This window comes from Saccopteryx leptura, chromosome 1 (genome assembly GCF_036850995.1).
Source record: "Saccopteryx leptura isolate mSacLep1 chromosome 1, mSacLep1_pri_phased_curated, whole genome shotgun sequence".
Classification (NCBI taxonomy): Eukaryota; Metazoa; Chordata; class Mammalia; order Chiroptera; family Emballonuridae; genus Saccopteryx; species Saccopteryx leptura.
Genome location: NC_089503.1, coordinates 365,866,486 through 365,889,534, shown reverse-complemented (window position 1 = coordinate 365,889,534; position 23,049 = coordinate 365,866,486). Strand labels below are relative to the sequence as shown.

The 23,049-nt window shown below is 38.1% G+C and overlaps 1 protein-coding gene across 2 annotated transcripts in view; it reads left to right on the top strand.

Moving 5' to 3' along the window:
* Nucleotides 1-23,049, top strand: part of HCRTR2 (hypocretin receptor 2) — a 117,777-nt gene that overhangs the window by 53,239 nt on the left and 41,489 nt on the right. For both annotated transcript variants that reach the window (XM_066361377.1, XM_066361376.1), the window contains exon 2: nt 21,774-21,952. In XM_066361377.1, coding sequence (XP_066217474.1) covers nt 21,774-21,952 — 179 coding nt within the window. The remainder of the gene's footprint in view (nt 1-21,773; nt 21,953-23,049) is intronic.

Here is a 23,049-nt window from a genome sequence, read left to right as displayed (position 1 = left end):
CTTTATTTGAATGTCATAATCCTAGACAAGCCTAAAATTAGTAATATTTGGAGAAGACACAAATGGTGTTTCCTCCCATTTACTCAGTTATTACAACTATCGGTATATTCAGAGCTAGCAAGTGAAATATGACATAAAATTATTTAGTCAAGTTAAGTATATCGTAGATTCACTATGTCCATTACATATAAATCACCATAAAATAAAAATCAATATGGTTTTTAGCAAAGATTAGAGTTTTCATAATAATAATAATACGCCTATGGCACAGCAGAAAGGTTTTCTTCCGGTCTCTAGCTTAGGTGCCAACACACTTAACATGGTCTATTCAGTTATCTAAAAGGTGATTGGGTTGTTTTCCATCTTCGTTAAGGACACTCTCAGACACTAACTCTATCAAGGATACATGAGAGCAGAATCACATGCAGTCCCAGAGTGGAGGTAAATACTATGAATTATATATTGAATTATTTTTTCTCTCCAGAATTAAATAATCATAAGAAATTCTCTAATGTAAAAAACAAAACCTGAATCATGTAAATTTTATGCAATCAAGCAAACACTTAGCAAGCATTTATTATCGGACATTTACTATATTCAGAATAGAGGCTCTGCCTTTAGAAAATTAAAAAATTAAATATAGTTTCTTTAAAATGACACAATTAAAACAAAAGAAAAAGAGAAAAAACTTATATACATAGACAACTGTTATAATTGTGGGGGTGAGGAAAGTGGAGAAGTGTAGAGGAGTGATAAAAAGTGATGGACAGCCCTGGCCAGTTGGCTCAGCGGTAGAGTGTCGGCCTGGCGTGCAGGGGACCCGGGTTCGATTCCCGGCCAGGGCACATAGGAGAAGCGCCCATTTGCTTCTCCACCCCCACCCCCTCCTTCCTCTCTGTCTCTCTCTTCCCCTCCCGCAGCCAAGGCTCCATTGGACCAAAGATGGCCAAGACGCTGGGGATGGCTCCTTGGCCTCTGCCTCAGGCGCTAGAGTGGCTCTGGTCACGGCGGAGCGACGCCCCGGAGGGGCAGAGCATCGCCCCCTGGTGGGCAGAGCGTCGCCCCTAGTGGGCGTGCCGGGTGGATCCCGGTCGGGTGCATGCGGGAGTCTGTCTGACTGTCTCTCCCGGTTTCCAGCTTCAGAAAAATACAAAAAAAAAAAAAAAAAAAAAGAGGTGATGGACTGAGAATTTACTTGGGAGATGAACACATAATACAATATAAAGATAATGTGTTGTAGAATGATGCATTTGAAAGCTGTATAATTTTGTTAACCAGTGTCACCCCAATATATTCAATAAAAAGGCAACAAATAAAAGTAAAAAAATAATAAAAGGACAATTTTAGGAAAGATAACTACATCAGATTATAAAAATATTTAAGTTGATCAACTACTACAGCAAGAAGGGAGAAAATGACTAGAATAATTTGGGGGTACCAGGTGTTCCAACAACTCCAAATTTAAATCATGAAAATATCATGCTAATTTGAAAAGACATCATATCTTAGTAGCCATCAAATTGCCTCATAAAAATTTTAAGAATTTTTTAAATAACAAAAGCCTTGTAAAATAATGTTCTCTTCTATTTCCTAATAGCCAGTAAACATCAAAATGTTAAACTTGAATCTAACATGAAAAAAGACTGTGAGTACCTAGTGTTGGCAAAAATATAGAATAACTGAGACCTTCACCTTTGCTTCTGAGAGTAAAAACTAGTACTGAACAGCATTTTCGAACTCTTTGGCAATTATGTAATAATGGTGGTCATATACACACTCTTTGAATAACAATTTCACTCCTATATATAACTAACAGAAACCTGCACATATGTCTGTCAGAATGTATACACAAGAATGTTACTAACAGCTTTGCTTACAATAGTCCACATTTAGAACCAACTGAAATGCCTATCAATAGTAGAGTAAATATATAAATTGTAATATAATCACATATTGAAATATTATACAATGAAAACATAGTTCTATATCTACACATACAGCATGGATGATCTTACAAACAGAAGGGTGAGTGAAGGAAGTCAGACACAAAAGAACACATGCACTTTGATTCCACTTAAAAAATGATTAAAATTTAGTATTTGGTGTTACAAGTCCGGATATGGTTTTCTTTTGGATGCAGTACGGGTGGTGTGGAAGAGAAAATGTGAAGAGACCTTCTGATGTTCTAACCATATTCTACTTCTTTGTCTGCATACAAGCATCTGTATAATTTGTCTAGTGCTAAATATGATAAAAATTTTAATAATTTTTTTTAAAATAACAAAAGCCCTGGTGAAAAATGTTCTTTTATTTCCTAATAGCCAATAAACATCAAAATGTTAAACTTGAATCTAACATGGAAAAAGATTTAGTGTTGGCAAAAATATAGAATGACTGAGACACTCAGTCATTATATTTATATATACATATATATGTGTGTGTGTGTATATATAAGGTCTACCGGAAAGTTCTGTCCGTTTCTATCACTAGTTTTGACACATAAGCACATGTTTATTTAGTGCATGTGTGCCTCTCTATTTTTTTTTTTTTTTTTTTTTTCTGAAGCTGGAAACGGGGAGAGACAGTCAGACAGACTCCCGCATGCGCCCGACCGGGATCCACCTGGCACGCCCACCAGGGGCAACACTCTGCCTACCCAGGGGGCGATGCTCTGCCCCTCCGGGCGTCGCTCTGCCGCGACCAGAGCCACTCTAGCGCCTGGGGCAGAGGCCAAGGAGCCATCCCCAGCGCCCGGGCCATCTTTGCTCCAATGGAGCCTTGGCTGCGGGAGGGGAAGAGAGAAACAGAGAGGAAGGAGGGTGTGGGGGTGGAGAAGCAAATGGGCGCTTCTCCTATGTGCCCTGGCCGGGAATTGAACCCGGGTCCCCCGCACGCCAGGCCGACGCTCTACCGCTGAGCCAACCAGCCAGGGCAATGCCTCTCTATTTTTATCACTTAATGTATACATACTGATGTAGCAAATTAACTAAAACAAAGTTGATTCACATTAGTCTTATGTGTGAAGCGACAGTGTACCCATGGCTACTGATAAAGTTCATTTACGCCACTGTAATTTTTACGAATTTCAACAAGGAAGAAATGCTACAGAAGCATGTCTGTCGCATCCACCATATTCCCTGGACTTAGCACCCTCCGACTATCACTTGTTTTTGTCCTTACAAAATTTTTTGAAGGGCAAAAAATTCAAAAATGAAGAAGATATCAAACAAGCACTGGTTCAATTTTTCGCATCAAAAGATAAAACATTTTTCAAAAATGGTATATACAAATTGCCTCGATGCTGGCAAGAAATCATTAATAATAACAGCAGTTATATTATTTAATAAAGTTTATTGACGGTAAGAAAAATTTGTATTTTGTCTTATTCCAAAAATGGACAGAACTTTCCGGTAGACCTTATATATCATATTTTATCATATAACATATATATGGTTTTTATACATTTCCACATATAATAAAAAGTATAGTAAAAGCAACAAGAACAGTAGCAGCAACAAAGTGTATTAACTGCATGAGATAATTATACAAATTGACCTTTTTCAAATAAACACAGTGGAAATATCTTTTCTCACTCTTGCAGCATACTTTTTTGATGTACCTTAATTTTAGGGTTGTTTAATTTGTCAGATTTTTTCTTTGTGTTTAACATTTTAAAATTTATTTTTCAATTACAATCAATATACAATATTATATTAGTTTCAGGTGTGCAACATAGTGATTAGACATTTACTTACCTTACAAAGTTACTTACTCAATAAGTCTAGTACCCCTCAGACACCATATGCAGTTCTCACAATATCATCAAATGTATTCCCTGGGCTGTGTTTTACATCCCCATGTCTAACTTTATAACTGGCAGTTTTTCACTCATCTGCTCACTACCCTTCCATCTGGCAAGCATCAATTTGTTCTCTGTATTTGAGATGATTTCTCTTTTGTTTTTTTTGTTCATTTATTTTGTTTTTGTAGTTCTGCGTATAAGTAAATCATGCAGTATTTGTCTTTCTCTTTTTGACTTATATCATTTAACATAATACCCTGTACGTTCATTTATATTGTCACAAATAGCAAGATTTCACTCTTTTTATGGCTGAGTAATATTTCACTGTATTGATGTATTACATCTTCCTTATTTATTCAACTACATTTAATACCTTTGGGAAATAAGTTTATGAAATGGTTACCTGCCCCCAAGATCATAATAATGGGAGATTTATTTTTCATCTTCATTTTCATATTTAGATCTATAAGTGACTTCAGGTTGCTTTTTGTATATGGTATGATACAGAAATCAAATTTTACTTTTTCATATAAATATTAACTTGACACTGTTTTGAGAAAAGAAACTACTTTCTTAATGCAATGCGCACTTTTATCATATACCAAGAGTCCATGTATGTGTGGCTCTGTTTCTCAGCTTTTGATTGTTTCTTTGATCTATTTTTTCATCCTTTGCCAGTCTTCACTATTTTGTTTCTTGAAGCTTTATAATAAGATATGATAACTGATAAGGGTGAATCCTTTAAATATGTTCTTTTTTACTATCATCTTAGCTATTTTTGGCCCATTGTATTTCCATATAAATTTTAAAAGCATCTTGTCAATCTTCACCAAAATAACTGCTAAGATTTTGGTTTATAATACATTAAATCTATAAAATAATTTTAGAGAAAATTTGTATCTTTATAATATCCATTCTTTTGTTTCATAAATATGGCTTATCCCTCCCTATATTTAGGTCATTTTTGATACTCTCATGATATTTTATAATTCTATGTGTAAAATTTCTATGCATTTCTTACTTTTTTTTTCAACAGAGACAGAGAGACAGAAAGAAGGACAGATAGGGACAGACAGGAAGGGAGAGAGATGAGAAGCATCAATTCTTCATTGTGGCTCGTTAGTTTCCTTAGTTGTTCATTAATTGCTTTCTCACATGTGCCTTGATCAGGGGGCTACAGCAGAGCAAGTGACCCCTTGCTCAAGCCAGCAACCTTGGGCTTCAAGCCAGTGACCTTTGGGCTCAAGCCAGCAACCCCGTGCTCAAGCCGGTGAGCCTGCCCACATTCAAGCCGACGACCTTGGGGTTTAGCACCTGGGTCCTCCACATCCCAGTCTGACACTCTATCCAGTATGTCACTGCCTGGCCAGACTGCATTTCTTATTAAATCTTTTGTAGATATTCACTATTATTGACTGTATGATAAATGAAATAGTCTTTTTAAAATTGCATTTCTAGTTCTTTATTGTTGGTGTATAAAAACAAAATTTATTTTTGTATATTATATGTTTTCTATATTGATTTTGTGTATTTTATATATTGTATATTACTTCATATCCAACTAATGTGATAAATGTATTCAGTAAGATGAATAGTTTGAAGATTCTTCTATATTTTGACATACAAAATTATGCCCTCCATGCATCCTTTGTCTCATGACTTTTATTTCTCTTTATTACTTTATTGTTGGAAGTACTGGAATATTCTTATTCTACAAATCACTGTATATGTTTTGCTGATATTTTGTTTAAGATTCTAGCATTTATTTTTTAAAAAGTTCATGAGCTGATAACTTTTCTTCTTAAAATGTCTTTTTCGGATCTTTGATATCAAGATTTTTCTTGTCCTCATATAAATTGGGAAGGATGCTCTTTGTTTTAATTCTGTAGGATATTTTGAAAATTTTTATTTTTTTCCTTTAATATTCAGAAGAATTCATCAGTGAAGTGGTATGGATTTGGAATAATTTTTTGTGGAAAGATTTCTTATGCAATTATAAATTTAATTTTTAGAATTGATATAAGGCATCTCACATTTTTTATTTTTTCTTGAATCAATAGTGATGACTTCTGTCTTTAAGGAAATTATATACTTTATCTAAATTTTTAATTTGATAACATTATTTTTCTTATATTCTCTTTTACTTAACATTCATAATACGTAAATTTTATCTATAATTATTTATTTTGATATGTGTAACTACTCCTTTTGTTTTTTATTTATCTTGGTATGAATTTAATAATTTGACCTGTTTTCACCAAGAACCAACTTTTGGCTTTTGGCTCTAGTTTTTGCATTTTTATTCTGTGATTTATTATTCCTATTTTTATTTATTTTTACTTGCTTTAGTTTTAATTTTTTTTAAAAAAAACCTTTTAGGTGCATACTTTTATTGTTGATTTTTCAGCTTTCATTTTCTAATACATTCATCTAAACTAAAGCTATTACTATACCTTTGAGCATAACTTTAGCTTCAGCTCATGGGTTTTGATATTTTGGATTTTAACTATAATGTAGTTCCAAATGCTTTTAGTTTCTATTGTAGTGTAGCTTATGTCTCTTGTGTTATTTAGAAATACATTATCTAAAGTTAAAATATTTCCAATTTTTTGTTAAATTTTAGCTTAGTTCTGCTAAGTTCAAATAAAATATCCTTTATGATTTACATTCATTAAAATTCATTGAGACCCACTTTATAAACCAAAATATGATAAAATTTGATGCAGATATTATGCATATTCTAAAATAATATGTATCCTTTAGTTTTAGAGTACAATGTTCCAGAAAGATATAGAATGAGATTGAGATTTATAGATATATTTGTTTGTTATTTATACAAATCTAAAATGGATTCTGTTTATTCTATCAGGTACTTAAAAAGGTATCATATTCTAAATGTCCCTCGATGAGTCCCACTTTGGTTGTATCATCTTTTGATTCATAAATTTTTGAGGCTGTGCTATTAGAATTGTTGTTTCTTTCTTTATTTTTATATCTTTCTGATGGATGGAACCTATCATCACTGTAAAATTTCCCTCTTTATCTCTAGTAATTTTTCTTGCCTTCAAATCTATTTTATCAAATGTTAATTTAGCTATTCCATCAATTTTGAAATTATTATTTGTAAATTTTTTTTGTATAAACGTTTTGTCTTATGTTACTGCCATCCTGTATGCTTGATGACTTTTTATTGAACGAATGACATTTTAGATGAAAACTTGGTAGAATTTATTTCATGCTTTGGATAGTTTTCTCCTTCCATCAAAAAAAATTTGTCTTTACTTTGGCAGACAGTGTTGGGACAGAGAACCTCTCTCAAGTCCGTAATTAAAGGCATCCGAAGCTGAGCTTCATTTTTTAGGAGAGCTTGTCAGCTGTAGTTTCATTCCTCCTAGAGTTTGCCCTTTGGGATTATAGCTGAAACCTAGTTTGTTGGTTTAGTTTATAGACTTTGAACTCCACTTGTCACCCTCTGTTTAAGACCATTCAAGTTCTTGTTCAACTTCTCATAGTGTTGGCTGCTGCTTTTCCTTCTCAGTTCGCAGATGGAGCTTGCAATTTGCCAAAAAAGCTTTGGGAAGAAAAAGAGGTGCCGGGTGTCAGGTGAACATCTGTCTTCTATCCCTTTCCCTAGAATAGTGGCCCTGTGAGTACTCACTGCCTTGGAGGCTTTCTAATGTCCTGAAGAGATGTGTGGCACTTCTGGTCATCTTAGCTGGGAGGTTTGCTCTCCAACAAGCTTGTCTGCCCTTAGCAGAAATGCAAACTACCTTGCAATGGTAAAACCGATGTAGTACTATAATATTTAGTACATCAGAGAAAAATAAACCCTTTTTGAATATTTGGCAGCCAAGAATATATGGCTGCAATGGCAGAGTTCTGTTGATATGATTTAGATTTTTCTCTTCTTGCTACCTTACCTTAGTTGATATTATGCAGTAAACTGGCTTCGGTCACTATCTTCATTCTGTTGAATCCCAAATATTTATCTGAAAAAGAAATATATCTCCTGCAATATAAACCCATGGATCTAATTGCCAAACAGTTTTTCACAGTAGGATAACTCACAAGTGTTTCAAACTCACATACACAAAATGGAATTCCTCATCTTCTGCTCCTATTCCCAAATGGAGCCTCCTCATGCTTCTGTGCTCCATAGGCCACTGAGCAACATGACCTCTCCAAATGATAAGCAATATAGTTGGTAACCAGACTCAGTTGTGGACAAGTCCTGCTGGGGGTGAGGATGACTGAGATGCAAAGACCCGACTCTGGGGACCAGGTTCAGTGACGCAGATCTGCTTTATTCAGGAAGTAAGATAGCTTATATACACGGGTTCAGCCCATAGGACGTTACAGCGTGTTCCTCAAAGCCAATGGCTGAAAAGGTCAGGGAGCAACATGGTTGGTGCTGAGTCACTCCATTATGGCAGGTGAGCTTCCTTCCTGGGTATGCCAAGGAGGGTTCTGGGAGCTGGAGTATTCTCACAGCATTGCATCAGCCACAGCTGCTAGAAATGCGCTCTGCACTCCACCCTCATCTCCCCCTTCTCTTTTAATTAAAGCCAATTAGACTTGATGAATGACAGCTTGCTGTTGTTGTAGCTTCTGAATGCTACGCATTATACAATGGAACCCTAGTAGAACTAAAACAACTATAATACCCATTATACTATATGCTAATAGATTAGCTGGATTAAACAATGAGGCAAGCTTCTGTAATGTTTGACTTTTTAGGAAATAGAATGGGGGTCTTAAACAAGGGATTCCTCCTAGGGGTCAGGATGTCATTTTCCTCCCATTGTGTTACAAGAGACCTTCTAGGTGCCGTTAAACACAGTTCCATTTTGATTGTAAAAAATGGATGTAGGTCCATGCGCACCCTCTTCCCACAAAGGTCCCAGCATCCAAACACAGAGCAGATGGCTTGCCATGGGCTGCGTACTGCATATGGTTGCAAGGCACATTACACAAATTACAACAACATGACAAATCATACAATTTCAACAATCACAAAGGTCTCTTTGACATTTCACCAGTCTCTCAGCACTTTGCCAAAAGCACAAAAAGTCCTCGGCCTTCTTTCTAGTTGTTTTAAAAGCTTCTCAGGACAGGGCAAGGGCCTCCAGCAAAGCTGCCTCCCACCCCCATCAGAGTATTTCACATTGACCAAAGTTCATAAGTCCATCCAACAAAGGAGCCAGTGCTCACTCCGGTCATAGTCCAGGAAATCAGTCCACGCACATGAGGCCTCAGCCACCCCCCTCATCCCTGCCGTCCTGGCAGGTCTTACACTGTCCCAAAGAGGAGCACATGGCAATGGCAGTCAGCATTTCATCTCTGCTCCAGAGAGCATGATGGCATCCACCCCTATGTCCCAAACTGTCAGCGAACCCACCCGCGACTTAGCAGGCACTCCCTGCTGTTGCAGCGGCCACTCGGCGATGCAAGCCTGGCTTCCATTCATTCCCTCACTGCAGCTGTCGCTGTTTACCTTCTGGAGTCTGCAAATCGCAACTCCAGCCCAATTCTCCTCATCCTCCAAGGATAAACTAAAAACACCAGCTCGCACTGCTGGACTCAAGCCCCAGGCTGCTGCCGCCTGTGTCTGGGAGTCAGCGGTTACTATAGCACACATAAGGAAGAACAGAGCACCAGGGCCTGGGGGCCCGTCAGGGGCAATTCTCTGGGCCCACCCCACCAAAGCCTCCACATTCCCCCAGGTGATGGGGTGCGCACACCGGCCATGAGGTCTTCTTCTGGAGCACTGAGGACCTCCTCCCCTCAGGTGTAGGCAGTGTGGAGAAGGCCAGGGCTGTGGCTTTGGACAGGTGAAGACTGAACCATTCAGTGGGTGCCCAAGAAACCCTGTCAAGCAGGTTGGGGGGTTCCTGGGATCCAAATTGGCAGAAAAACACAAGCATAACCTCTCCCTTGCGTTAGAAGAGGGTGTGATCCCCGCCACTGTGCGTGACTGGGTCCTTCCAGCTTCATTTCAGAAAGAGGGGCGGGGGAGAGAGAGCGAGAGATACAGAAAAATAGACAAGACACACAGACAGAAAGGAAAAAGACACATGGGGGTGTATAGGCTGGCCCATAGGTCTGCAGCAGAAACATGTGTTGGAGTTAAAGCTGGGGTAGAAAATGGCGTCTGAGAGGCTGGAAGTAGCGACTTCCACTTTTTCTGGCGGCAGAGCTGATGGCTCAGTTAGCAATTTGGTTGGTTTTGTTTCTGTGCACTCAGCTGCGATTTTGTCAAACTCGGAGTCTAAACTACTTTCCTCTTCAGTGGAGGGGGGCGAATAGGAAGGTAGGGGCTCCTCAGAGAGAGAGGCAGCCTGCAGTATCTTTGGCACCGGTGGAGGGTCCCAGCAGGAGCACTGGTCAGGCAGGCGTGTATCGCTAGCAGGGCAGGAATGAGGCCAAGAGGGAAGGTTTGTCCTTCATGTACTTTGACCGAACAGACGCTCCGGAAAGCTCGGGTCCAAGTATTGGAGTCCCAAAAAGGCACTTCTCAGAGCCAAGGATTGAGACCAGAGAGGATCTCCCAGTAAGTACAGAGATCCTTTTCACAAACTTCAACTCGCCTACTCTGCAATAGGGCGTGCAGGGCTCGAGCCTGTGGGGCTTGAGAGTGGGGGAGAGGTTTCCCATTGCAGAGGGTCACTCACCCGTCCCTTGGATGCTGGTTAGGTCCCTGCCTGACATTGGGCACCAGTTGTGGACAAGTCCTGCTGGGGGTGAGGATGATGGAGACACAAAGACCAGACTTCGGGGACCAGGTTCAGTGATGCAGTTCCACTTTATTCAGGAAGTAAGCTAGCTTATATACATGGGTTTAGCCAATAGGATGTTACAGCGTGTCCTTCATAGCCAATGGCTGAAAAGTTCAGGGAGCTGCGTGGTTGGCACTAAGTCACTTCCTTATAGCGGGTGAGCTCCCTTCCTGGGTATGCCCAGGAGGGTTCTGGGAGCTGGAGTATTCTCACAGCATTGCATCAGCCACAGCTGCTAGGAATGCGCTCTGCACTCCACCCACACTCAGTTTCTCCCACATCCTCCTCACATTTACTTCCTCACTGAGACCTCATACTTCAACCTCACTATTATTTCTTGAATTCATTCATTTCCCCTTTCTTTTGTCAGCATTTATTTCCTTTAAATTTTAAAACATTCTCAGAATTGGTCCCCCTGCTTTCAGTTTAACAGTATATATTATATCCACATTCCCTATAGTCATCTTTGAAGAATAAAAATAGGACCTCATCATTCCTTCGCTTAAATTCTTCAGAGTCTTCATAATGTGTAGGACAATGTCCACATAATTTAACATGGTATAAATACATGCCATGATCCATGAATTGAATATGAAATAAAGATTGAATATCTAGAACAGGCGTCCCCAAACTACGGCCTGCGGGCCACATGCGGCCCCCTGAGGCCATTTATCACCCCCCCCCCCGTCGCACTTCCGGAAGGGGCACCTCTTTCATTGGTGGTCAGTGAGAGGAGCACTGTATGTGGCAGCCCTCCAACGGTCTGAGGGACAGTGAACTGGCCCCCTGTGTAAAAAGTTTGGGAACCCCTGATCTAGAAGGTAAAAACAATGTATTGATAGTTAGAAGTTTTGGTATGGAAAGCAGAAGAGAATATAATATTAGAGTTATCATTTTGGAAATTGATCTCCTAGAGATGACAGTTGAAGTTGTGACAGTAAAGAATCATAAAGAAAAACAGAACAGAGAAGAAATAGACAAGAGGTAAAAGAGAAAAAAGCATTTCTGCAAGGAAGAACAAAAAATAAGTACCTCACAGACAGGAAGGTAAACAGAAGTCAATGTCGTGAGAAAGTTAGGTTTGTGTTCATTGATGGAAGGAGCTAAGGATGAAGACTGGCCATATGTCTCTGAGCAGCTCTGAGGACCAGGTAGAGATCCAGATACAATTCTGAGAGACTGCACTGGGACCCAACACTTGTAGTGACTTGCCTGTAAGGACTAAGGAGACATGGGTAACCTGGACATTAATATTTCTGAATAAGCAAATTCTACTGAAGTGAGATTACAGCTACTAGATGTAGCCACCAATAGAACTGCAGATTCTAAGACCAGGGAGCCTTCTGCTCCCCTAGACTTCTCCACAGACCAGCCTTCATAGCCTAGGAATACCTGTTAATAGCAGTGCTATTTTGGTCTTTGACCTCTCCTTCTTGTACAGAAGCCTTCTGAGGAGCTTGAGCCCCTCCCTGAGAGGAACCATGCTACTCACAGACAGCTGAAAAGTCAAGCTAGCTTCCCACTTTCCTCCCTGTCTTTATCCTCTCTGGACCTGATTCTATAAATTATCTCCTTTGTGTTTCCATTTTATCACATTCTTCTATGCACAGTTTCTCCCTGCCCATCTGTGTGTGTGAAGATAGCGTTTTTCTAAATCACTTTCCAGATGGATTGTTAACTGTGGTGTCTTAATTATTCCCTACACTGCCTCACGTTTCAACACCACGGTGACATCACGTAGTCTCTCTGAGAATCCCTGCCTACATTAACATAATGGGCAGGTTGGTGCCGATAAAAACGTACTTGTCAAATTATAGACTTTTATATTTTCTTGAGGAAGTAAAAACCAAAATATATTTTAGATTGTTGTATGTGCATACATATTAACTTTTTTAAAAAGTTGGCTTTCTGTTAATATTAGATAACCGTTTGGGTGGCATGTTTCATTCACCTACAGATGTGGTTCCGGCAGTGTCCCATCTGTCAGACTGGTAAAAAAAAAAAAAAAAAAAAGTTTGGCCTGACCTGCGGTGGCGCAGTGAGTAAAAGAGTTGACCTGAAATGCTGAAGTCAGTTTGAAATCCCGGGCTTGCCTGGTCAAGGCATATATGGGAGTTGGTGCTTTCTGCTCCTCCCCACCTTCTCTCTCTCTCTCTCTCTGTCTCTCTCTCTCTCTCTGTCTCTCTCTCTCTTCTCTCTCTAACAAATGAATAAATTAAAAAAATAAATAAAAGAAGGGGCACATTTGCCTGCTGATCTCCTGAGTACCGAGAGAGAGATTTATAGACAACCTTGCCAAGGTGTAAAGGGGGAGCATGGGAGACTGAGCGTGGTATATTGGCATATTGTCCCGGAAGAGAAGGAGGCTATACTAAAAATATGAATGAGGGCCCATGGCTGAGTGGTTGGGTGCAAAAAAGGTGAGAAAAAGAAAAGCAAAACAAAACAAGAAACCCTAGGATTTCATGCAGAGTTTCTAATACCTTTATAGGACTACTAGTGAGCTCCTTGCTTCTTAGATCTATATTCTGTAATCCTTCCGATTGACTCCATTTCTACCTGCCTTCATCTGGGAGTTAAATATAGGCTATTTTCCGTGTGTATTCAATTGCTTTATTTTTTTGTTTGTTTATCATTTAGAAAACTTGTTTGTTTTTACTTTATCTCATTGGTATTTAATTGAAAAAATGGTTCCCATTTTATCCTTCCTAAAAATTCTTTGTGATCTAGAAAATTTCAGTTAAAAAAATATATTCATTCTTATATGATGAGGAAGATTACAATTGGTTTGATATTACCTGAAGTGACAAGGGAAGCAGTTTCAAAGGCTTTCACTGACACCTTGTGGTGTAGGGCGGAACTACAGTATTTTTCTAAAGAGAACTGACATGTTTACCATTTTATATGTGTGTAATACAGCAAATAACAATCAAGGAAATATCTTACATATCTATATGCATATATTTGTACAGTAAACTTAAAAAACCCAAGAAACTGGATAATCTTTTATTAGCATATCTAAATTATAATATCATAATGTAGTATAAATAACACTTTGATTCTATAAACAAATATTTTAAATTATATACAAAAATCAGGTTGTTACTTTCTTTAAAACTGCCACTAACACCGTAGAAGTAGAGTAGTTTTTAAACTATTGGAGCTATTTGTGAATTTAAAAATTCATAAATTGAGTAATTATGACTGCTCCCTGGCATTGTCATTCTGTGTTTAAGATTACTGAGGGACATAATTACAGTTAAAATTTTTTACTTTCATTCTACATCCTCCTTTTGTAACTTTTTTTAAAGACTTTTTTATTTTATTTTATTTTTTTATTTTTTACAGAGACAGAGAGTGAGTCAGAGAGAGGGATAGACAGGGACAGACAGACAGAAACGGAGAAATGAGAAGCATCAATCATTAGTTTTTCACTGCGTGTTGCAACACCTTAGTTGTTCATTGATTGCTTTCTCATATGTGCCTTGACCGCAGACCTCCAGCAGACCGAGTAACCCCTTGCTGGAGCCAGCGACCTTGGGCTCAAGCTGGTGGAATTATGCTCAAACCAGATGAGCCTGCGCTCAAGCTGGCGACCTCGGGGTCTCGAACCTGGGTCCTCTGCATCCCAGTCCGACGCTCTATCCACTGCACCACCGCCTGGTCAGGCATTAACTGAATTTGATTTTTAACTGTGATAAAAGATGCATAAATTTTAACAATTTTTAAGTGTACAGTTTCGTGGCATTAAGCACATCCATGTTGTTGGACAACCATCAGCACTATACATCTCCAGAACTTCCTCCATCTTGTAAAACTGAGACTCTGATCTTAGAAAATAACACCTATTGACCCCTCCTCTCAGCCTCTGGCAACCCGCATCCTACTTTGGATCTTCATGATTTTGACTTAGAACTTCACGTAAGTAGAACCATACAATCATTGTTCTTTTGTGTCTGGCTTATTTCATTTAGTATAACATCTACATCTTCTTTTAATGTTAAAAAATTAAATAAATTTGGAAATGCCTACAATAAAATTGATGTTTTTAATATAGATCTTTTCAAGATGCTCAGTAAAACACAACATACCATGCATAATTACCACTTGATATTATAAAACTAATTATTATTTGATATTTCAAGATATGAGTGTATGTTTAATAAGACATGCAATCTCACCTGTGCAGTTTGCATTTTTTGATTAACAGTATAACACCTTCTATAGTCTTAGTTAAATTTTTCCAATATGAGTACCAACTTGAGAGCAAGAGTAACTTTTTTTCTGTCTGTGGGTCTGATAGAAACTAAAGTAAAAAAAAAAATAGTTTAACATGAATGCAGAGTAAAGAGCTGATAGTGTTTTTAACCTAATATTTTCCATTTGAAAGTCAGTTAAACCTTTGGCCAATACAATAACAAGCAAATCGCTATGGATATTTCTAAGGACTATCTCTGTATATTACTTTTTTTAAAATCCCTCTTCACATCACAAGCTGCAGATGTTCCTATATATCCTGAGTCACTTTTCCATCTGCCAGTCCTGCAGAGAAAAGACAGGAGATATATATCATCAGAGTCTCACAGAAGGAGAGAAGGTAAACCAAATGAGGGGGCTGAGAGAGAAAGGAATAAAAAGATTTTCATCCTCTTTGTACCTCTGCGTCTCATAAATCTCTGTTTCCATGAAGTCTGTGTTTGAGTTGGGGTGTCACTAACTGCATCCCTGCCTTTGGTTCCATCCTCTCACCCCATGTTCTCAACCATTCCTCCCCTGTTCCTGGGCAATGAGGACAGACTCTTCAGTGCAAACTCACGACAAATGGACTTTAATATTGGTAGATCGTGATCATTCAAGAAACTGATTTCAAACCTAGTATCAAGTTTATATCTTGGGACCTTCCAAAGCTCATCAGAATGTAAATTATGGAGAATTATGAGCCAAGAACAACTAACAAGCAACTAAGTTTTCTATCGGCTGTCATACTTGACTCAAAGAGGAATGAAGAAAATAAATGCTTTATCCAGACAGTGGTTTTCTTCTCCCCTTTTCAAGAAGCTCACTGGCAAATGTACTATAACAATGGTAGCAGCATACTGTAAGTTTCTAAACACATCAGTGCCATGAATATTTATTCATCGCCAAGTATGTTCTAGGCAGTGTCTATGTTGGGGGAAAAGCTATTGAAACCAAGAAGTGTAAGAGAAAGAGAAAGACCAGCTCAACATGATAAAGAGCCTTTGTACCAGTAGGAAACTAAGAAAATAATATAAATACAAATATCCATAATAATTCATAATAATTTTAGATTGTGTTTCCTGACCAGGAAATGTACAACATGTGATAGAATTTTATGAAACAAAGATGTCATATTGTGTTAGGCTAAGTAAGAGAGATTTTTATGAAACAAACATTTTTATTTGGTGATTGGTTTTGGATAGTTTGCTAGGATTTAATTAATTGAAAAAGGGATTGAAATGGAGTATTGTCATTTACAAAAAAAGCAATAACATTTGCAATGGCTTGGGCATAGAATATGTTTGATACAAAATAAGGTATCAAACATATTGTATTCTGAGTATCTTATGTTGAGCATTGCAAGGTATAGGGGGAAAGTTTAACTGGAACTTAATGGTAGAATGGCCATCTCTAGATTTTTTTTTTTACATAGTGAAGAAGAAAAAGAGAGCTCCTGTGGAAATAAAAAAAAAGTAATGGAACTAGAGTGAATGGTATCAAGGAATCAACTGCATTGAAATAAGATAGGTCAGGTGCAAAATAGGAGTTTATTGCAATACTCTAGGTAATAATTAGCACAATCTGATGAAATATTTTCAATAAGAATAGAAAGAAAATTACAGGGGTAGAAGATATCAAACATAGATGATGGGGAGAAAAAGAAAGAATATTATACTTTGGAGAAATATAAAGTCCAAGCTGAAAACTTAGGAAAAGATGGTGAATTTAACTTTATATATATTCAATGTACTATCAAGAGAAGGTAGCGTTCGCCTTGTGTTTTTAATACTTTGGGTGAATACATGGACCAAATGGATATTGTTCACAAATTTAGGGAACTTACACCTGAAGATCTGTGTGCAGTTCTCAATAGCTCATTTTGAGATATCTACTGGTCATATACAGAATGCCTATAATAAAAGAAGACCAAGATGGTAAGAGGAAGAATCCTGCTATTATATTGTATATGAAGGGTTTGGTGAGATTTGGCCGCAAAACATAAGTAAGTCTTGGGAAATAGGCATGGCCATAGTTTTTAATATGTATTTGAATACACATAATGTGAAGATCATACTTAAGACATTTTAAAATAGCACATTATCTGACATAAAATTCAAATTCAATTTTCTTCAGTTGTGTAAATAATTGTTTATAGATTTTTTTCCATTTTTCTTCCTGAAAGTCAAAAGGAAAAATAAAAGGAAAAAAAATCTACATAACCAATTCTACAGAGCCAATTTCTCGTAATTGTACACATATATAATCTCAAAAAGTATGACCTGGCTTTTAGGGAGGCTAACACAATTTCATGTTGTCGCGATAGAGAGATATTGACCAAAGTACGGTAATTGTCCTATTCTTTTCTGCCCTGGTTAGATCACACTTGGAACTGAGTTACAGATAGCTCATTGTGAGCCATTGCTGATAATCTCAAATCAATTCAGAGTAAAGGTGTCAGGGTGATGTTGGGAACTAAACCCGACAGTTGAACAGGAGAGTTTGGGAGATATTTAGCTTGTGTAAGCAAGGACTTGAGGAATGGTCATAAGTGTGGTCTTTACATATTTAAATAACTACCATTAAGGGTTGACTTGTATCCTTACTCAAAGATTAGATGAAGTACTAACCCCCAGGATATCAGAATGTACCTTTATTTGGAATAAGGTCATTGCAAATATAATTAGTTAAGATGAAGTCATACTGAAGTAGGTTAAGCTTCTAACCCAATGGGCCTAGTAGCTTTTTAAGAAGCTGGCACTGTGAAGATGGAAACACAGAAGAATATCATGCGATAATAAAGACAGATTGCAAGCCAGGGAATACCAAAGGTTTCTGGCAAACCAGCAGAAGTTAGGAAGAGGCAAGGAAGAACTCTGGTCGGCTAGGAGAGCAGAGCCCCAAGCTTTAGCAGGGGTCCTCAAACTTTTTACACAGGGGGCCAGTTCACTGTCCCTCAGACCGTTGGAGGGCCACCACATACAGTGCTCCTCTCACTGACCACCAATGAAAGAGGTGCCCCTTCCGGAAGTGCAGTGGGGAGGGGGCGGATAAATGGCCTCAGGGGAATGCATGCAGCCCACGGGCCATAGTTTGGGGACACCTGCTTTAGAGAATTATTCCTAAACCTTAACACTAACGGGATTTGTCCTGCTGAGTTGCAAACCTGCTTTAGACCACTGGCCCCTTTATTTCTTGTTTTCTAGGTGTCACTGGGCCACAGATGGAGAGAAAATTTGTCCTTGGAAGGCTCATACCGTTGCTTTTCTTGATTTAGATCATATCTAAATGAAATGTAGGATTTGGAATCACTGCTGAAATGGCTTAAGAATTGGGGACTGTTGAGCTAGAATGAATGTATTTTGCATATAGGGAAACATGAATTTTCAGGGACCAGAGGATGGACAATTATGGGCTGCATTGTGTCTTCCCCAAGAAAAGATGTTAAAGTACTAACAATCTGTGCCTCAGAATGTGGAAACAGAGTCATTGTAGATAGAATTAGTTAAGATGAAATCACATAAAAGTAGAGTGGGCTCCTAATCCAATAGGACTGGTGGCCTTATAAGAAGACAGCTATGTAAGGACGGAGACACAGAAGAAAACCATGTGATAATGAAGGTAGAGACAGGAGTTGCCAAGAAATGCCAAAGATTACCAGCAAACAACCAGAGGCCAGGGAAGACTCACAGGATTTCTACAGGAGTCAGAAAGATCATGGCCCTGCTTACTTCTTGATTTTAGCCTCCAGAGCTGTGAGGCAATAAATTTATGTTGTTTTAAGAGACACAATGTGTTTCATCATGTTACAAAAGCCGCAAGAAACTAGTATAGATAGCTGACCTGTGGTGGCTCAGTGGATAAAGTGTCGACCTGGAACGCTGAGGTCGCCAGTTCAAATCCCTGGGCTTGCCTGGTCAAGGCACATACAGGAAGCTACTACTACTTATAGATGCTTCCTGCTTCTCCCCCATCTCTCTCACTCTCCTGCTCTTTCTCTCTCTCTCTCCCTCCTCTATCCAAAAATCAATAAATAAAATCTAAAAAAAAATAATTAAAAAAAAAGAAACTAGTATAGATAGAATGTAGAAAAATAGATAAGCTTTATTCCTTGGTTCCCAGAAAAAAAAAATCCATGAGCAGAAAGGAAAGGCAAGCAGACATCAACTCAACACAAACAAGAAATGACTAAGTAGTTAAAGCCACCACAAAACAAACTCAAGGTCTTTAGCAAGTCAGGAATTCCCTACTATTAAAAATGTTCAGGCCAGATGGATCAGGGATATTACTGAGATAGTTTGTGTATCAAATGGCAAGTTAGACTGAGTGGTCTCCAACCCTAAAATTCTATACACCTATGGTAAAGACATTTCAAATAGATGTTGGAAGCTTCCTTTTTATATTCAGCTCAAAAAAGGGCATCATGTAATGGCATAGCAAGGTTGGGGAAGATTTGAATCTAAGCTCTAACACTGACTAGTTCTTTGTCCTGGTGTAGGTTCCATCATTTCTCCAGCTTCAGTTTCCTACTTGTTAAATAGGATTATTAATAGTCATCACTCATAGTGTTCTTATGAGGGTTAAACTAGGTAATAACTTCAATTGCTTAGTACAGGACATGGAACAAAGTAAGTAGTATGAAAGTGTCGGTTGAAAAACATACTTATTTCCATATTAAACAGAATGCATTAATGTTTTTCTGTCAGTGCCATTTCTCATATCCAAAATATGGAGACTTGGGAGACAAATTAGAACTGTTTTTATTTTTTTTTGTCTTGTTTTAGGTTCAAAATTTTACCCTTTGGGCCATTTATTGACCAAATATTAGCAGTAGGATAATACTGTCAGAGTTCTTATTACAAGCCATCATAGTGTTAGTAGTCACTTCTGAGGATGGGTTTGTGCATGAGTGGTTGTGAGTGTGTGTATGAGTGGGTGTTTCAGTCTTTCTGAGAAATAAATCATTTTGCAGCATCATTTTTAGATAATAAAAACGACAGTTTATCCTGAGAAAGTTCACCTGAGTTTATGGATCCTAGGGTATTGCTGTTAGATAAAGTGTTTTTTTCAAAATCAAATCCTCAGAAATTCAGGTATTTTATTAAGTTAGCATCTGTTGGTAATTGAAGGGTAATTTCAGCTTCAGGAGCCAGTAAAAGCATTTTTCCGTATATCTAACTCTTAATACATAATACATAAATGTCAAAAAGAAATCCTCACTCAGTGAGTTAAATTGAACAAAGTGTGCTTTTATTTCTTCACTATATAAGGTTTCTAATCACTGTGTCATTTGGGTGCATAGGAGACAACTCTGGCAGGTTAATGATACCCCAGGCAAATTCACAGTGACGTTCAATGAAGCAAACCATCAATAAATGTGGTAGCAGTGCTTGCTCAGATATAATTCTCACACCAGTGATTATGTAACCTTTGTGCACACCAGACAGAGGCAAGGTAAAAGAATCAAGGACCGGATGTCCCTTCCATAAAGAGCAGCTCAGTGAGATAGCACAGCTCTTAAACATAAGGTTATACTAAACGGCTCAGTGAGGAAGGCTCAGCTTGAAAGTGTTGCAAAGGATATTTGATGTCAGGTGATGCTCAGAGGGCATCAAGGGTAATGGAAAGGAGAATTGCATCTCTAGAACTTATATGTGCTTTGTTATAACTCCTTCATTTTCACAAAAGAAGGTAACCAGTGTAGTGAAAGACTAGCCCTTGGTGTTTAATCCCAGTTCTGGGCTTTATGAGCCATTTGTCCTTAAACAAGTTCCATGAATTCCCTGTGTCTTGGTTATCTCACATTAGTAATGACGTCTTCCCTTGTGATTGCTGTCCAAATTAAATGATCAATGTGTATGAACCATCTAGCTCTGTACTGGGCAATAAAAAAAGCAGAATGATTGTTGACTTTTGTCTTTCAAGCCTCTTCATCTATTGAAGCTGCAAATGCAGAGTTTGAGATCGGATAAGGGTAAAAGTCATGGATGAGGCAAACACGACAGGTCACTGAAAATAGCCAGCTCCCAATTCCTCTCAATTCAGTAAATAGTTCTAGAGTATTCACTACATGTTGAGCACCTAGGGAACAGAAGGAAGAGTCAAAGATTGTTCTTGAACTTCTGGGAGTCACAATTCAAAATCAAGTAAAAGTAAATGTCTAGCAAGGCAAATGAACTGATTTTTTATTTATTTATTTATTCCTTTTAGAGAGGAGAGAGAGAGAGAGAGAGAGAGAGAGAGAGAGAGGAGAGACAGAGAGAAGGGGGGGAGGAGCTGAAGCATCAACTCCCATATGTGCCTTGACCAGGCAAGCCCAGGGTTTCAAACCGGCGACCTCAGCATTTCCAGGTCGACGCTTTATCCACTGCACCACCACAGCTCAGGCACAAATGAACTGATTTTAAGCATATATTCAGTATTCCCACAGATTGACCAATTCAGTGAAAACACAGCACAACCTTAAAATATCTTTCCTTTTCAATATTTATTTGTGGACTTCATAGGAATATCAATTAGCTTGACAATGTTTCCTTATTAGTACTTTTTTGTATGTTTATTTTACTGTCTTATTCTCTTTGGGCTGCTATAACAAAATACCATAACCTGGATGTCTTACAAACAACATGAATTTATTTCTCACAGTTCTGGAGGCTGAGAAGTCTAAGGTCAAGATGCTAGTTGATTTGGGTCTGGTGAAGACCCACTTCCTCATTTTTAGACCATAGACCTTTCACTGTGTCCTTACATATAGGCAAAGACAAGGGATCTCTATGGTGACCCATTTATAAAGACAATAATCCCATTCACGAGGGCTCTACCCTTATAATCTAATCTCTGCCCAAAGGCCCACCTCCTAATCTAATCACATGGACAGTTAGGATGTATGCATATGAACTTCAGGAGGACACATACATTCAGTTCCTAATATTTACTATTCCTTTTTCTTTCCAAACTAGTTTGTGTGGCAGTGTGGAAGAACCACCACATGAGGACGGTGACCAACTACTTCATAGTCAACCTTTCTCTGGCTGATGTACTGGTAACCATCACCTGCCTTCCAGCCACGCTGGTGGTGGACATCACGGAGACCTGGTTCTTTGGACAGTCCCTCTGTAAAGTGATTCCTTATTTACAGGTAATTGGTTTTTGAAACTTTTGTTGTTCAAACACAGAAGCTACTGAAAAAGTATTTTCAATTACAGTCATAGTGCTCTGTTAACTAGTTAGCCAAGACAAATATACTTGCCCAAGGAATTGGCAAACTTAAAGAAAATAATATTTGAGAATTTCTGTGTAAACAAGTTAACTTCTGGGTTCAAATAAAGCAACAGAATTCTCACGTCATTATTAAATGCTGCATAAACCGCTTTCTTTTTTTCATCTCTAATATTCTGATTATAAAATAGGGAACTTGAACAAACTAGTGATTGAACTTCTCCCAGTCCAAATGATCGAGAACTATCTGTTTTTATAAGTGGTTTTATTTAATGTTGAGAAAAGAGAAGCCATGTGATCAAAGCAGTATAGTAAACAGGTTTGAGTGTAGGTTTTGCATCAAACTGTAGGTTTGGAATACCTGTTCTGCAATTTACAAATTGTATGCTGTTAAGCCAAGTATGTAAGATCTTTGCGGTTCACTTATTTTAAAAGAATAATAGTTTTAATTATAGCTATCATCTATGGTTGTTCTTATCTACTTACGTAATTTATATAAATCACTTGGCATAATGATTACCTTCTGGAAGATGATCTTAGAAAAACACAGTATGTTCTCGTATAAGTACCGCGCACTAACTGATTGCGCCGCTGGAGCCTTACAACAGTATGTTCTCAATAACCATCTGTCATCATCATCATCATTAGATGCTTTATTGTTTAGCAGTGAGAGCAATCTTCCTATAACTAATTGCCCAATAAGAAGATAAGAACAAATACTTTCAGAGAGTAATTTTCTAATTGATATTCTGATAGCTTCAAAATCTTTTAAGAAAATTACTAAGCTACTGGCCATAGCTGTAATACTCAAAGACATGGCTTGCCTTTAGAAATTGGGCTAGGAGTAGGATGCTGACCGCTCCGTGTATATGTTTCCATACCCCATATCCCTTATCCATCGTCCAGCCTTCAGCCTGCACTCCATCCAGTCTCTCAGATAGTCATCATAGTATTTGGAGAAAATGAAAATGTGCTCCTGATTATAAAAATTTAGCATAAGTAGAACTAGAAATTGAC